Source organism: Anopheles coluzzii, chromosome 2 (assembly GCF_943734685.1).
Source record: "Anopheles coluzzii chromosome 2, AcolN3, whole genome shotgun sequence".
Classification (NCBI taxonomy): Eukaryota; Metazoa; Arthropoda; class Insecta; order Diptera; family Culicidae; genus Anopheles; species Anopheles coluzzii.
Genome location: NC_064670.1, coordinates 8,632,004 through 8,649,432, shown reverse-complemented (window position 1 = coordinate 8,649,432; position 17,429 = coordinate 8,632,004). Strand labels below are relative to the sequence as shown.

Genomic DNA, 17,429 nt, shown 5'->3' with positions numbered 1-17,429 from the left:
TGCTTAAATAAGTCAACGCAATCGAGTAGGTGGAATGAAATTGTGTTTGCTTCAACTTACCGCAACGTTCCCTCGAACGCTTCCTCTTCCAGTCCGTCATGGCTGGCCGGAGCAGAACCGTGCCAGAGCTTGGTGCCGGAGGCCAGCTTCATACCGTCGTTCGCTAGATTGCCCACGCGAAACAGTGCCGAGGCGAGCAGCAGGGGCAGAAACAGGACGACCAGTCCGCAGAACACGATCTGTATGTCCAGCTCGGTTGTAGGCTTTTCGTACTTCCAGCTTAGCGCGGACAGGCCAATGTATCGGTGGGTGCCCTGCACGATCAGGTAGCCCTGTAACAGCGTCATCAGTATACCGTACCAGATGGACCAGAGCGTGTTGAGGTGCAACCGCCGACGCCGATGCTTTGCCGGGTCGGCCAAATGTGTCTGACGCCGAAGCGAACCAGAATTGGCCACGTACTGAGCGGAGGTGTTGTTGCTCGTCAGCACCACGCTGCTGTGCGATATGCTGGAGTTGAGACTTTGACATTGCTTCGATGAGGCGGTCGAGGTGGCGGTAATGTTGAGCAGTGATCGGTTTTTCTTCGAAACCATTGTTATGTCTCCCCCGTTCTCGTAGCCCACCAGCGAGCCGGTTATTGACATTGTGTGTTTGTTTTCTTTTCGTGAACGAGCGACAGCACTTTAGGTCCTAAGGTATTTTAGAAGTTCTGAGGGATGTCGTGTGTTTGTTTATAAGATGGACTTAATGATGATACTAATAGTGCGCTACGTTACGATACTATAGACTACGGTGGTGGTTTACGGGCGTATTCTAATGTCGCCGGTGTTTGACAGAGCAAAGACTAGAGCGAACAAAGTCGTTGTTGACGTTGCACAAGAGTGCATGTTATGAGCCTTGGGTGCCGAATGGTCGGCCGCACCGTGGAGATATGCTCGTGGCTACGTATTCTGGAGCAATCCTTTCGGTGGTTGCCGTCGATATGTAGAGTGCATCATCGCGTCGCAGTTTACGGTTGACTTTGGCGGGAGATTCGAATCTATAAATAGAAACAGATGGGAAGGAAGATTAGTTAATGTAAAGTTTTGGTATTAACTATTGAGTTTCTGAAGTTTAGCTATCTTTGGATTTGGAACATCCTTATTTTAACAATCAACAATCGTTGAATCTATAGAACATAGTAGTAGTCGTAACATTAAAGCCATTGTTTTATAAACCCGGAAGATTTGCTGTTGTTTTTACAGTACCTTATTCCAACCCAGAAATTTAATATAAAACATACCCAAAGTACAGGAGAACACATTACACCATTCCATGTGTTGTAAAAGTCCCGCTCAGATTTGGTGATTTGTGGCTACAATGTTTGCAACTTTTTTTGCCATCTGCCCGTAATCGATGTCAATTTAAGAAGAAGGTAACGAAATAAGTCTTCCGACCAAAAAGGAAAAAGGAAAAAAAAAACAATACATGAGTTTTCTACCGTTTGTCGCAAAGGTTTATCGTTGATTGACGAAGGTGCACACTCCCCATCCCCCACGAAAAAAAGCACAACGGTAGTAAAAAGGTCCAGAAATCCCACATCTACACCGACCAATCATTGGTCCAATGAACCCACCCACCGTACGTCCGTTTTGTTATTTGTGCCGGATTCGCATTGTAGCTGGACGGTCCTCAGTAGACCCAAAAAGCGGGCCACACAATATGGTTCACTTCATCATGAACCATTAGCCCAGATGTGGTGAAGTCCTAAAGTTTAGTCTACATTTTTTCTGCTTTGCTTCTCCACCGTCCAACCGGTAATGGATGTAGTGTGCTGAAGATGGTTGAAATAAAAATAATACCACTAATAGAACACTCCCCGCTTGTGCAACTTCTGCCAAATTACTTCCAGCCAAGGCTTGGACTAAAGAGAGAGAGAGAGAGAGAGAGAGAGAGAGAGCGTGTACGAGCAATGGAAAATGTTCTGGAAGCAAGTTGAATTTCAAACCGGCGGGGACAAGCTTCTTGCTGTTTTATTGTTTGTTTGTCTCGCCCCAGGTTTTGTTTGGCCACTCGTAAAACGTAAATCGTAGTATGGCGTGAGGGAACAATAAAGAAACAACACAACAAGCGAAAGCAAAAAAATAAAAACAGAAACATCACAGCGTCTCGATTGCAGCAGATTTTCATTCACACCGATCGATCGATTTTCAGCGACACTGGAGTCGAACGGCAGGATGAGGTGCTACACGTCTGGCAGAACGGTGAAACAGGAACATGGGGATATAGATGGAGAGGAAAAAATTGTTTTACTTTGTGATACTGTGCATGCCCGATGCCGGCTGGCTTGCGGGACAGGAGTTGGAAGGGAAATGAGACGAGGTAAAAATAAAATCAGCAATGACCAAAACAGTTCACAGCACCGTATGGAAATGGCGATACCGGTTTTCTTTTTTACAGTATACGTGCAGGATGGAAGAGTACAATGCTTAGCAATGATGATGATGCTTACAGCGCAAGGGAAATACACTATCAAGTGGTAAGCTTCGCAGACGACATTTTTTGTTTGCTCCGTTGTGCTCAATGATGATGACGATTTTTTTCAACGATAATGATGATTGTGTGGTAGAAGATGTTCTCTGCAGCACATAAGCGTTCGTCGTGTGGGAGTGGTTGCAAGTTTTTGTGTTTTTTTTCTTTCCACCGAACTTGAACGTTTATTTACATAATTCAATGGCGGGGACAAAAGTTTTTGCTGGCTAAACTTAGGTGGCGTACAGCACAACTAGAAGCATCAGCCGCGAAGTATTATTCTTGCTTTGTTGTTCCTTATTTTGTGCATTTTTTTTGCTTCACCAAACGAAGTAAACAATTCAAATGCAACAAACCGAGTGTAGCGAGCAACGGCAATAAAGCTTTGCGAACTTATTAAAAATACCGACAATAGCTCCGTATGCTGTCTCCGACGCTCCATTCTAGGGGGCTTGGTATGGAAGCTTTTTCTCTTGTGCAGTAGTTGAAAGACACTTTAGAGTGCATTCTTCTACTTCTACTTCTACTTCTTCTTCTACTTTGATTGCAATTCAGCTCGTTAGAGCACGCATAAAAGCATCGTTGATGGTGATGATTTACGGTAAACTCATGATTCAATAGAACGGTAAACGATGGAGTAAAGAGCTTGCTCAAGCATAAAAGAGCTTTGGCGGGGTTATTACACGGAGGAATGAGTTGGTTCTTTTGAAACAGATTTTTATGCAGCATTTGTTTGAAGTTTGATTGGAGTAGATTTTTTCTTTGGTAGAGTAGTAGAAACAGCTTCATAGTTGTTGGTTTTAAATATTATAATAATTGAATAATAGCTTGAGCATCTTTAAAACAGTCTAAATTTTTAGTAATATCAGCATATGAAAAATAACGAATGAAAAATCAGTAAACCGTTAAAACTTTTCAACATGTACGCTTCCCAGAATGACTGCTGTCCGATAAGTCTCAAGTGGTAGCCACACTCTAGAACCCATTTCGAAATTGCTTCACATTTTTAGAACTGCAGAGTTGCACCGGTAGATAGAAACGGTACCCCAACAGCCACTTGTTGACGGGTTTCTTGCACAACATAAAGATCGTAACTTTATTCCCTGGCAGCGGGACATTGAAGGCAGTGCACCACCGTAAGACGAGTTGGAAGAAAGTTGGACTGCATCGGTACTGCGCGACGACTCGAAGTGATTGATGGTCGGAGCTCCTGCACGCGGTTGGTAATGGGCCCAGCGCTTCTGGTCTAGCGCTTCCGGGCAAAGAGACCAACTAAAAGCGACCTACTTTTGCGTTACCGAACTGCCCGTTCGCCGAGCGGATATGCATTTTCCCGTAATGGGTTTGATGGCACAGGCTGGTCCATTTTTTCGCCTCCTATTTCTCGTTTGGAGTGGAGCACTCAAACGAAGTGCTTCACAAAAAACGGCGCTCCACTTGAGAGGACTCCAAAACTGTGCCACGATAAGGACCGGCGATGATGGTCGCTATTGCACGGCCGAACGCCAACGGCAGTGTGCTGGTGTGGTACATAATCGGAAGAAAGTTTTTCGTTTCACTAATGAAAACATTAACTCCACCGTTCGCCCTCTCTCACTCTGTAAAGTTTTTCGTAAGAGTTTTACCTAGAAAGCATTAAGCAACAGCATGTTTGCAACATAATTGAAAGAGAGTAGTGGAATTATAACCACCCACAGCATAGCAGAATATTTGTCAACAGCAAGCGGATATTTTTGCATAAGCGGTACAGCGGAGTACAACTTCTAGAGAAAGCCTTAAAGTTTAGCATACCGCTTGCGAGTGAGACAGTGTGCCCTAATTAAAAAATCAATAGCAATTAGTTGTCCATTTTGTCACTCGCCGTCTGTGAAGTGTTGAATGCGTCAGCTCGGCGAGTTGAACGGGAAAATGGGCTGGAAATAATAAGCCAATCAATTATCATTAACGCGCGGAAATCATCTCCAAACGAAATTCCTATGCAAACAGACGGTATCAACTCCCCAAACCCGGTGCTGGCGAAAGGGATATTAATGGTTATTCAACGTCTAAATGGCGCGTTTGACGACTGAGAAAAAAACATGAATGACACGTTGAGTGAAATCGTAAACCAGTTATGGGAGATTAAACGTTGACACTTAAGCTGATTATCTTGATGATTTGATTAAACGATTAACATTGTAAAAATAGAATTGGGAAAACTGAATCATGAACATTTTTATAAAAAAGTACCACTGTTGCATCTAATTAATATTACAAGGGTAGGATAGAGTCAGTACAACTATTTCTAAATAAGCAGATGCTTTTAATGTTGTAATTGAATTTATCTGTAATGTGTTCATTGCATCTTATTAACAAAATGTTCAATTTGAAAAAAAAACCTCCCAAAAACACACAGCAATGTAGAAAAGGCTTTGATGTGTGTTCAGCACACTACATCTCTTCAGTCACCCGTTTCATTTCGTTGGACTGTGATTGATGAGGCCGACGCGTAATTTGATACTCGTAATTGACCGCACTGTGCCACCCTTTGCCACCCCCAACGGCCGAAAGCGGGGAGTGCTGGCCCGTAATAATTTCATTAACCATTCGTTTGGCCAACCGAGCCTTCCGGGTTTGCGGTGTGTGTACGCCGTGGAGCAGTGTATGTGAGCCATTTTCCCGTTTCCTGGTTCGAAGCCACGCTACCACTACAGCCCGGTTGCCGCTTCTTCGCACGCGGAAGTGAAAAATTGCCACCGGAAGGCGACAGAGCAATATAAATTGTTTCAGCAAATAAAAACCTTTTGTGGTGGACGAGCGAGCGAGGGGAGCGGAGGTGCTAGTGGGTAGGGGAAAATTGTGGAAATAATTTTTAATAAAATTATCCTCCCTTTGCGCCCTGGCTGTCTTCATTGTGAGCCCGTGGAATGAAGTTTAAACACCAGGATCAGGTTCATTCCCTGACAAACAGTGGGCCAACTGGAGAAGGGGGTGAACAACGATCAAGTTTCTTTGTAAGCCTGAACCTGACCGCAGGAGGTGTACAGTTCCCCAAAATTAATTACAGCATAATGCAGTCGATAATCCTATTAGTAAGTGTCATAATCAAGCCACATCCAAACGGTGGGACAGCGGTGATTTCGTTTAGTGAGCGACAGAAACTGTCAGACGATGAGAAATTGATTTTTTTAATGCGGTTTGAGCGATGCCAGTGTTAAAATGAAATAATAACGTGCTTTATATATTTACTGCTCGTTTTACAGGCAACGTTAGCGATGAGAGCATCCCTGTGATACATTCAGCGACTTTAATCGCCTAAATGTAGGCAATACAGATACTTGAGAATCGATACAGCCCTAGTGTAGGGCGTTGTGAATGTATAGATTTATGTTTACATTTTTTCATTTTCATTGATTTTTCTATTGATTTTTAGAGCCGTATACAACCGAATTTTAAAGCGCTACACATAAAGACGTTACCCGCTTCCTTGCATCAGCAATAAATAGTAACATAAACATTCACACCTTAGGCGGGTGCAAGAGTCTGTTCCGGGTGGAAGATAAAAGTCTTCAATTCAATTATGGGGAGCACAATTTCCCCACCCTACCATTTACCTTCCCGTTTCCTCATACCACACCACACCACCAGTAAATCTCATTACTGAGCTTCATGTTCTGCCAGTAAAAAAAAAAGAATGGAAGTCCATTGCAAAACAAAAAGTCTTCGACCGACCTAAAATCCAGCAGAAAAATGGCAAAATCATCGAAAACCTACAATTACATTGCGGACAAAGCCTTAACCAAGCGGGAGGGGTCAGGGTGTAAGGGGCACTGTTTACCTGCTCGTACGCGAAACTTGCTTCGCTCTTTGCACGGTAAAGCCGGGCCTCGCTCGGTGTTTATTTTTTATGACGCTATAATCTCGCCGAAATGGGCACTTACTGTCCTGCGGCGGGAGGTGTGGTTGTGTGTGTGAGTGGAAGATTTTATGTTTTATTTATGTTTTGTTTTGCCCCACTTACGGTGTTTGGACGGCAGTCTTTACTAGGGCGAGCAGCATTCACCCGCCACCCGCGTTCCGCCAGCAAAAAACGGGCAGCAAGGAAGCAGCACGACTAATAGAACGATCAAGTGCTGGTGTTGTTTGATTTTGAGCCGCTCGACCGACTTCCTCCCCATTCCGTTCGTGTCTCATCGAATCGCGTCTCACGTCGTAAAAGAACACGTGACACGCTCCAGTGACCTGCACGATCCCGACCTATTCTCTGAGGCATCGTTGATTAGACGAAGATATTTTGACGTTGACAGTGAGAATGTTAACGGCGCGAAAGAACAACAAAACAACAGTCCAAGGGCAATCATTTCAATTTTGCAAGATTGCCAAAGTAAACAGTGCGGGAAGAGTAGGCGCGAGAAGATTTCAGCGAACAGAATATAATTGAAAATTAAAACTCGTACAAAGATGGGCTCGGGTATACTGGGGAGTTTTGCTTGGGTAAATATTATTGGTTGAGAGATTGTTGAGACACAATTTCAATGAACAGTTCAAAGATGTGCAAACCTGAAGGTTATACAGTGAAAGTTTCATCTCCTTTTTCAAGGGGGAATCGAACCCCAACCGGCCTTACAGAAGACGACACGTCCTTACCATAAACCAAACCAGCTATTTTTTCATTTAGAGAATATTTAAGAGACGCATCGCATGTTGCAAATTATATTAAAACATACCAAGGACCGCTAGGCTTTGCATGTCCAAAAAACTCCAACACGTGATGTCTACACATAGGAAAGTAATAGGCAAAAAATAGCACGCACTGTTCCGCAACAAACGGATTAAGGCGCCATGTTGTTTGGAGTCCGACTAAAAGATTCAATTTTTTCTTCATTTAAAACCGAACTGCCTACAACATCCGGGCAGAATCCTCCGTACGCGTTGATTGCTGCATTTGTTTACATTTGTACTCTCAATTGCATCATCATTCTGGTTCATTTTTCTCTCCCGGCCGACGTTAGTTTGATGTCCTGTGAGACCGATTTGCTGACAGTGCAGACATGCTGTCAAAACAAGGAAAAATAAATTAAGCATTTGTAGCAGGGATCGCTGAAACATCAGTCCCGAAATGCATGCCACGTACTAGTGCCAGGATTCAGAAGTTCTGACTGTGTAACGTTAGCCCACACCGACCGAACCCACAGCCGGATGTGGGGATAATAAATAAATATGTGACGGAATGCTTTGGCTCTCGGGTTTGGTGTGTTGTACGGCCAGCTGTTGTAGTTGTCGTTCGTCAGTCGTCCGGAAGGACGTCAGACGAAGCGACACCATGTGAAGGTAATGGAGTTGACCGGGTAGCAAGAAACAAGGAAGTCGCGCAATGACGGACCATTAAAACTCGCTTCCATTGAGAATCACAGAGGGAGCGTAGCCATATCGTCCGTTCCGATCCCTTTGCTCGGTGTTTTATCCCCAGCTAAGTCGTCCCTTCTCGTACACGCTCCAAGCTCCCCATCTGTCATACCCCAGCCAAAGCTAAACCGTTCGGTTGCGTGCAGGATGGGGAGATAAAGGAACAACATATCCATTACTATCATAATCTACATCATCATCAATGTTATCATCATCCTTATCATAATCAGCCTAGCCTTGCTTATCGTCTTACACACCCTTATGTGTACGGTTGATCCGCTCGGGAAAGCGCATCGCCCCGGAACGTTGATGGCGTTTGATTCGTTTTCCACTTTTATTTAAGATAACGAATGCCAGTATCTATGAGCGAGTGGAGGGAGAAGGAGGAAGGGCGAAAGGGAAAGATTTGGCACAATATAGGGGAGGGTTGCTTGTGAGAATTCTTTTCGAGTAAACGATACGCCGCTTGTTTACCTCTTTTGAGGAGAGCAACATCTCTTGAAGAATCATGCGTTTGACAGACACATATCAAACATACGGAAATAGAAATTATTTCATTTCCTGTGTGCTAGGTGGTTGAAACTTTGCGGGTAAAAAACATGTCTATCGATAAATGTGGTTTTAACATAAACATATTTGTCTAGAAATTCCACACTGCATGAATAAACCCACAAAATTGAGTTTTAGGCAAACATGTGACTTGGTTTCCATCTATTCAGTTTTTTACATGAAATGTTGTTCAACTTTGTGTTTAGATGTTCAGCAAAATCTCTGCAATAGACTGGATTTAAAAAAAAGCAAATCCATTCTGATGCTACACCCTTACAGTCATGAGGGAAAAGACGATACTTCCCGGTCATATTTCATGCCCGTTTGGCCTGGCACACAGATATTGCTCGAGATTGAAAGGGATCTTTCGTGTGGGTGTGGGTACGATAAACGCCAACACGGCCAGCACATTCTATCCGGCGCGAAAAGGGCCACACCGCTCCACGGAGCCAAAAATGTTGCAATCGATTTTCGTGCAGTCATTTCGTTCGCTTTGAACCTGAAAGGATCTGCATGATATGAGGATTTTATTTTCCAATAAAAATCACCCATATCATAGGGTAAGAATGTGAGGTAGTAGAAGATGAAAAAACTCTTGGTTGGAAAAGAAATGGGGATAAAGATTCTCTTCTGCCCTCCACCCCCTGACAGTTCCCAAAAAGCCTTCATTTTATAGATGACCGATTGGTAGGGCGGCGAAAAAGGCGAAAGACGTGATGCATTCCAGCCACTTGCGAAGTGGCATTTGTCTCCTTTCTATATTTTTACTATGATTTTTTTGTCTGCTAACCCTCACCCCCTGCTATTCACATCGTTTTCTTCCACTGTACGTGCAAAGTAACAACGTGCGGCAACTGTGTCTGCAACAGTAATTCAACGTGATCAGACCAGGGTTGCAAAGAAGCTTACATTCCAACCGGGACAATAGCACCGTCAACGTGGACGTGCCGTGAAGCATGGTCACGAGGACCGGGCTGCTCCATCGATGTTGCACAGTTGCAATTGTCGAACGGTTGCACTGAACGGTTCGTTTGCATGAAGGATGCAGGTCGATCGGTTACGTAGCTCCTTTCCTATCCGTTCGTGTCTGTTTTATCCAACCCACCCCTCTCTGCCCCGTGTCAGTGCACCTGATCGTTCCGAGTGTCGAGCGGTCGTGTCTGGTTCTCCCGGCGGGGTTTACCGTTTTTGAATTGGCTATGAAAATATTGAATTTAATTCCACTTACATAGCGCATCCCGGGGGATAGGCTCTATCGCTTCGGGATGCAAACCGCTGCTAGGAACGGCTTTCATCGAAATCAATTAATTTTAATGAATACCTTTTACTGAGGCTTTTTACTCAACGGTCAAGCTCTTATGTACCAAAGCATGATGCAAAAAGTGACCATTTGCAGGTGAAAGAAAAAAGGAGCAACACAAAAACTGAAACACAAATAGTACTCGTTCTCGGTTCAATTAAAACTTGCGCACGTACCTTGCGACGAGAAATACAAAAAAAATCGCGCAAGGTTTCGACTCTTCCAGCGGTACTTGGCCGGGAAACTCAATTACGCTTGTACCGGTGAGTTTTGCTGCTGAGTTTGCATACTCGGCGTTTCCACGGCTTCGTAAACATAGTACGGGAGTGTGGGGCACGCAAATTGCATCCGAAATGCATTCCTGTGCAGCTGATTTGATTTCTTCCCGTTCCGTGGTCCCGCAATACAACGTGGTCCGTCCAGCACCAGTGAGAAGGTGTGAACCTGAAACAGGCTCAATTTGGTCCGGTTGGGCGGCGGTTTTTTCCATTCGTTGTATGTCGCGGTCTGGGAATGAAACCATCACCACTGCGCGTTTAAAGTGTGCAAACATCAACGGGCTGTCATCGATGCTGGGTGGACAACAAACCGGTGGGTTTTGGGGTTGAAAAAATAAAATCAAAACTAGCAAGCTTTCGGACCAGTGATGACGCGATCCTTACCGGCTAGACGGCTGGGCCCGATCGTTATTCACCATTCAAATGATGATGTTTCGCATTGATTCCGGTCGTTGTGCAAAGTGAGTCAACATTCGTGGGGACGGATTTTTTATTCTGTACTGTCAAGAAACAGCACATTTGTGTGAGCTTTTTTCTCTTCACCTCTGCCGCTGTGGTCTAAAAACCGCAGAAGCTGCATGGAACGCGAACCCAATCGCGGTGGGTTATTGCACCATGGGTCTGCAACTGTCGTTTGGTTGGCTGTGTAGAACCTAACCACAAAAAGCGAGTGCAAAAAGTCAAAAACCTCCGCCCGGTTGCCGGTACGGTTGAATGGTTGGTGGTTTTGTCCAGCCCGTTGTCACGCTGTTTTACAGTGAGTATTTGTTTTTTTGGAAAGCAGTTTTAAAATCTCGTTATAAAACAGTTACATACGCTTGGAGTTTTTTTGTTGGTGTTCGTTTGACTAGGAGTAGTCACGAAACTGCTGAATAGAGGGGGGTAATATATGGGGTTGAGGCTTATTTTAAACACATGACTAGAACATAGATGTAATAGAAACACAACGTTTGTGTTATTCAATGAGAAGGGCCAGAAAAACTCAAAATTGTTGCTTTTATTTCCAAAAACGTTATATTAAAATTACATATGATTTTTTTCATTTTCACCTTGCCATGTAATACTCTTTAATGTTTTAAATATTTATTACATTAGCTCAATTTTTGCGATAATTGCTTTACTAACAACAATAGATTAGATTGTTACAAGACTTTAAACATTGTAAAATGCTAGCAAATAGAAGACTCTCCCTACGAAAAGCTTTAATATGTCCAGAATCGCAGTGGAGTGTCGCAATGAGAAAGGTGTATTTTCAATTTACGATTTGCACTAGAAGCAGGTATGTATAAAACATTAATCCAATTTCCAACCCTCTACTCAACCGGCGAAGAAGAACCAATCAAACGGGTCGTATCATTTCCAAACCCCAAAGCAAACCGGACGCTGGAATCGTGCAGAAAGGACGAGAAAAAGCCTTGCAGCATTCAGGCAGGTGGCGTGGGGATCCAAAGCAGCAAAAGCAGCAGCAGAACTACTAGGACTGGTGGAGTGAACATCCCAAAACCCCGCCCGACAAACGTGACAAACGGCACTACTAAAGGATAAATTTCATTTGTTCACCAACGCCACATAGCCGGCGGTGGGTAGCGCAAAGCCGTTGGATCGTAATTTAGAATGCTGCATTCGTCGTCGTCGTCGTCGGGAGAAGACATCCTCGCAGGGTTTGGACTTCGATTTGAGATTGGGTTTACCCTCGGTGTGCAGAAATCCTGCAAGCGACCGTTGAAAGTGCACCTGAGCCGGGTTGTCTTACGTCGAGTTGGACGGGTATGGCAATCTGGCGAATGTCTCGGAATGGTCATTGAGAGTAGGTGGATAATTGATAAATCCCGTGCGAAAGCATCTTTTGATGGAGTGGAGGACGGGAGAAGGAACGGAACGTTGATTATTCAACTATGGAACTATGATTTCAAGGGTTGGCAATCGTACCATTACAACGGCTGGAAGCAACTGAAATTGCAGTGGGAGTAATATTGGTTGATAATGGATACTATTTATGAGTTAAAATTGAAGTCAAGGGAGCATGTTGTATATTCTTGATTTTTGTAATTTGATACGTGAAAATGTATGCTTTATTGTTAAACATTTCTCGGGCTTTGCAAACCATACGCCGTTTGGTAATTGATATAATTTGAAATAAACAAAAGTAGGTAGTGAGTTGTTTATTTTCTCAGAAATTTAAATAAACCAAAGCTTTTCCCTGTTACAATGTTACCATGGAGACGTTGGGTTGCTTTCCTGACAAACGCTTTGCGTCTGCAGTAGACTGACAGTCCATCCATTGAAAGACACACGACGAGTGGACCTGCCGCCATACACATTGGCTGCCATGTAAATTAGCAACAACCGCGTGTATGGTGTAGTGGCAGGAACGCTGTTTCATTAGTGCTTCGAAATAAGCTAAACAATTACGATGATTTAATGAAACAACCCGCCGCGGTACCATCCGAAAGGCAACCAGTGGCGCTTATAGTGTAGCTTTTGAACCCAGTTTCCTTCGGTTGTCTACCGCGCAAGGCTTCCGTGAACACCGGTGCAACACAATTAGCGGCGTGGTTACGAGCAGCATGCCGCATGCGAGCTCGCTGAGCTCCATTGTTCACCATGGGCAGGCTGTGGTTGGATCAAGAGCAAACAAGGTCTGCCACAAATGGTTTGCTGTAATGAACATAAACAACAACACACCGGCAAGCGCCGGCGATGGCTCTGGATGCTGGGCGAATTCTGTGAACTGGGGCAGAACGGTAATGGATTCGTCGCAAAACTGACGCACCGAACACATCGCACTCACAATTGACATTTCGTTACACGCCAGATGTGGGCATTCGGAGCGCTCATCTAACTTCCATCATTGCTGTTTTGATTAACATTTCGGTGCCGGTTTGGGGAATCGAACATTGTTGCACGCATTATACTGTGTGTGAGAGAGGGAGCAAATGTCCAGCAGGGAATGATGTCGCCTTAATATCAGCTGGCAAGTCGAAGTAGTTGAACTTTCGACGTTTCATCGAAACGCATGGTATCAGATTTCGTTGAACGGGTGGTCGGTCTGTGGATGGTCTACGTGCAAGCATCCCTTTTTGTTACGGCACAACGGTTATACAACTATCATTACAAGGCGATGTTACGTGTTGGGCGAAAAGGAGCTGGAGCGCACATTGCAATCATTACTATCATTGACGTGGTACAGTCGACGAGACACCAAATGGTCGTCCCTGAACCATCCTTTGAAAGGATAACGAACGAATAGTCACATCTCGTCGTAACAAGCACTGCAGCAGCAGTGTGCAGGAGCAGATATGTAATACCTTTTGGTGCACTTGAATCAGTAACACGGAATGGAGCCCCTTTGCGCCCAGTGCCACCAACCGATACAATAGGATGCACCAGCGCAGACTGAGAGTCACTTGAAGTTTAATTCAATTACTGTACGGTGAATGACTTCGAATATTCGCATACAAACACCCACACACACACACCCGCGTGTGTTGGCCAGTTGGTGAATACGGTCGTACGCAGCGAGCACATTCCTTTGGCTGGTTGGTTGGTTCGTTGGCACTGGTTTTAAGGGTTGAGCTTTAAATACCCTTTGGCGGATTCGTCAGGCAGCGTTCGTACGTTCTTACTGGTGTGACTGAGAAAAAGTATGGCGACTGCACGCTAACCTAAAGGGAGAGCTTGACCAAAGGGATCAATGATGAAGGTTTTGGCAAAAAAATAGAAGAAGACTCGACATCGTCAGCTCAACTTCCGGACGAGAGGGACTGCTCGTAGCTCCGTTAGACGACTGCTATAACGTGCTAGATCGAGTGTTTGTCGATTCGATGGTCCGATAATGTTTCATCCGTGGTACGCCGCTCACGGAGACATTTTTGGAGGATTTTCCAGGCTTAACCCATCCCGCATTGTGTCTAGTGTCGTTTTTGGTGCTTTAGGGATGGTCATTGTAGATAGTTAGCCCGATGTCCCGACGTAGACTGTGTGTCGATTAATTTTTAATTTAATGCGATTTAACTTGCTTTAGTGCTATGCTGTAAGTGATAGCTGAGGCGTGTAGTTTGTTAGAGAATCTAATAAAAGCAAAGCAAAAACTAAATGAAATAAGAGAGAAAAAGATAAGCTTTGAAACGAAGCCACAAATAGTTAGCCTTTTTTATTTAAAAATTAAATCTAAGTGAAGAAGAACTTGTTTCCTTAAGGATCGACGCCGAAACACAACTGAAACATTATCTATTTAGTGTAGAAACTTTTCTTACCCATTACCTGCGGCAAAACCTTACGCAGTTGAGACAACGAGCAATGAGCACAAAGTTTCAACAGAATAAAATCGAATTGATTTTGCTTGATTCTCCTCGGCGGTGTTACTCTGCTGGATGCTCTGGGTCCGGGAGCGATAAAACTTTCGCAGCGCATTGCGGAAATGTACCGCAAAACTTTCACTTCAAGTGACCAAAACCATCGTTAGCCATAAACATGCCAAGGGTGGATCACAAGCAACGGAAAGGAAAGACGAATGGGGTAGAACTTTTTACCCACACTGGGAGGAAAAGAGAAGGATCGCTTATGAAAAGAGGAACCCGTTTGTTCCAATGTGTTCCCAACTCGCAGGACGCAAGGTCATTTATTTGGGATTAGTGTTGCAGCATAATTATAATCTATGTCCGGGAGTTAGACGGGCGATGGGAAGTGGCACCGTAAGTTATGCAATTAGTTTTGCTTTTGCAACCAACGCAAGAGGAGGATTTATGTTTGCCCTAATAAGCACAAATGACGACGATGGAACGAAACTGCTGAGCCAATATTATTGCGCTCGGTATGATTTGAATGAAAACTGTATCCATTTTGTGGAGGTTGCTATTATTTGTGACGTTGCCATGTGAGGTGGATTATGAAGGGTATTAATAAACTGCCAAATGAAACAGTAAGGTAATATTTTAAATAGCAATAATATTTATTTCTACTGTAACTTTTGCCTTGGTGAAAGCAATTAGCCGCGTGTACTGCCGTTAAGAATGGCTTTGCCTTTTTTGTAGGGATTTTTTCACCCCACAGTCATAATTCTCTTGTACGAAGATAGTCTTTTTTGAACCAAACATTTCCAGACGGCTGGGAATTTTATTGATCGCACTTCATTGACAACAGACGTTGCAAGATAGAAGAGGGAGCATTGCTGCGTTCTGCGTCTATCTGGTCATTACTGTTTGTCCGCCAAAGTTCCCTCGAATCGCATTATGAGAATGAAAGCACAACCTAAACCAGTGGGTCGGGTTTTACTAGCCATGGAGAAGTTCTTTTCATGTGTACAGAAGTCAAGAATCTAATATGTCCGTAGCTGTGGAAGCATTCACCTAAATTTAACCATTTTATAAGTACCACATTTTGCGATGTTATTACGAGCACACGAATGTACGGAGAAAAAGGCTAGCAATATGAAACATCAGCAAACACATTAGAAAACACGTGCAAAAAAACAAATCTCCTTGGAGTTTAAGTCTACTTATACTACCAGAACGAACTGTCATGTAAGAAGATATTCGACATATGTGTACGTTTTTTACGAGACAGTGCGCGACATTTCTTCTTTGCGCTGGAGTGAGGTACCAGGAATGTTAAATTAAAAACGGGCATCTCTTTCAGTAAGCGAACTGAGCGAACATTAAACTCGAGTGTTAAAGAGGTTTACAATTAAACGATGGAATGACAAGTGTGCATGAAAAATACGTCACACAAAGAGCTGAGAATAATTATGTTCATTGCTTCCTGTGGCGTTCCTTTATGCTGTGGCGCGTAGTTATACCGCACTCGGGTCGTTGTTTCACGCTGAAGAGCATTTTAATTTCACGTTTTTCCATTCAAAAACCCGAAAAAGGGGGCTGAAACGGGTTGAATGAATGATTTGAAAATAGCTATTTTTCCTGACACCAGCACAATAGAGCCGTGGCATGGCTGTAAGGTAGAGGACAATAAAATAAAGCCAAAGTTTTCCTTTTTTCCATTTTCTTCAGCCGCTTTCAATGAGTTGCCCCTTCGGTGTATCATAATACCAACGAAACAGAAACACCCCGGGGTACTGTTTGAAGCAGAGTAGTGCACAGTGGGAAATTTCGTAGAAAAGATTGTGAGCGGAAGCTTGGCAAAACCGCAGCGTGCCAAGACATCGGCGAGCTTGATGGACAGTGTAATTGAGTTTGCGTGGCGATAGCTGGCAGGGAACGAATGATTGGGATCCTTTTGAGTTGACCAATTTATGGTAAGGGATGAACGTGTAATGAATCACTCGTTCGGCTGTGTGGGTCGAAGTGGAGAAAATAAATAAATCATCCAACAAAATGGGCTGACATTTACGCCCATCACCGAGTTAATAGGGTGAGAAGAGAGTATTTGTGCTCGTTTGCTAAATAAATAGAGGATCATACACACCATTAACGAAAGTATGAACTAAGCGCCTAAAAGTATGCAAATCATAAATGATCGATTGAACTATATGCAGTGAGGAAAACCTTAAGCGATTGGGACCACGTGGGAAGAAACGCAGCAGATGATTATTTTGTTGACATCAGCATAAGCCGCTAGCAAACACAATTTAACTAATGCATCTCTATCGATGGAGACTCCCAATGTGAATGTGCGCCGTACTCTATCGTCTGGAAAATTGTGCCGGAAAGCACACCCTCCACATTGGGGTTCGAACGAACGAGAACGAGCGACGGCCAGACAGATGCATGGAGGTAAGCGAGCGCAACATAGCGAGATAGAAGGGCTTAAACCCTTGCTGATGATGTGTAAGAGAAAGTGACACTGACAGTGACACTGACGTCGTTGTTGGAAAATTGCATTGCAGCAGCTCCCACCAGTGGAATGAGCACCATGAGTTGAAGGAACAGGTTCTTATTTCTTGTTTTGCCTGAAACAAAGGAAGAGAAGGGTTCCTCTTTCCCTTGCGCCGACCACGTGAAACATTCACTTTCGATGTGAAGGATCCCTTTTTGTGTAAAGAATTTATGAATTGCAGACTGGAAGCTTCCATACGTACGGGACGGGTGTGCTGACGCTTGCACATACACCATGTGATGGCTCACATTCTACACGGGACACTCCACGTGCTGAAAAGGGGAGAGAGTTGGCGAAACACAAGAATGATTTGTTTTGTTTTTGCACACAATATTCGACCACGGACGACGGCTACTGTTGCATGCTTGCAGCCACTGCACGGCATGTAGGCTAAAAAGTAAACTCAAAATGGCCAGTCGAGTTGTTAATAGAGTAGCGTTTTAGAACCGTACCGTATTTTCACGGTTTATCCTTCTGCTCGTAGAGTGTACTCACTAGGAGGAACGGTAACCTTCACCACCGTGGTTTGAATGTGCGTGTACGATTATGCGTTTTCATACCTCTGCACGACG

At 44.0% G+C, this 17,429-nt stretch overlaps 1 protein-coding gene across 3 annotated transcripts in view; it reads right to left on the bottom strand.

Moving 5' to 3' along the window:
• LOC120947672 (protein tincar) overlaps positions 1-17,429 on the bottom strand; it is a 91,115-nt gene that overhangs the window by 32,739 nt on the left and 40,947 nt on the right. For all 3 annotated transcript variants that reach the window (XM_040363204.2, XM_040363202.2, XM_040363203.2), the window contains one exon: positions 61-1,042. In XM_040363204.2, the coding sequence (XP_040219138.2) occupies positions 61-647 (587 nt within the window). In that variant the 5' untranslated portion in view covers positions 648-1,042. The remainder of the gene's footprint in view (positions 1-60; positions 1,043-17,429) is intronic.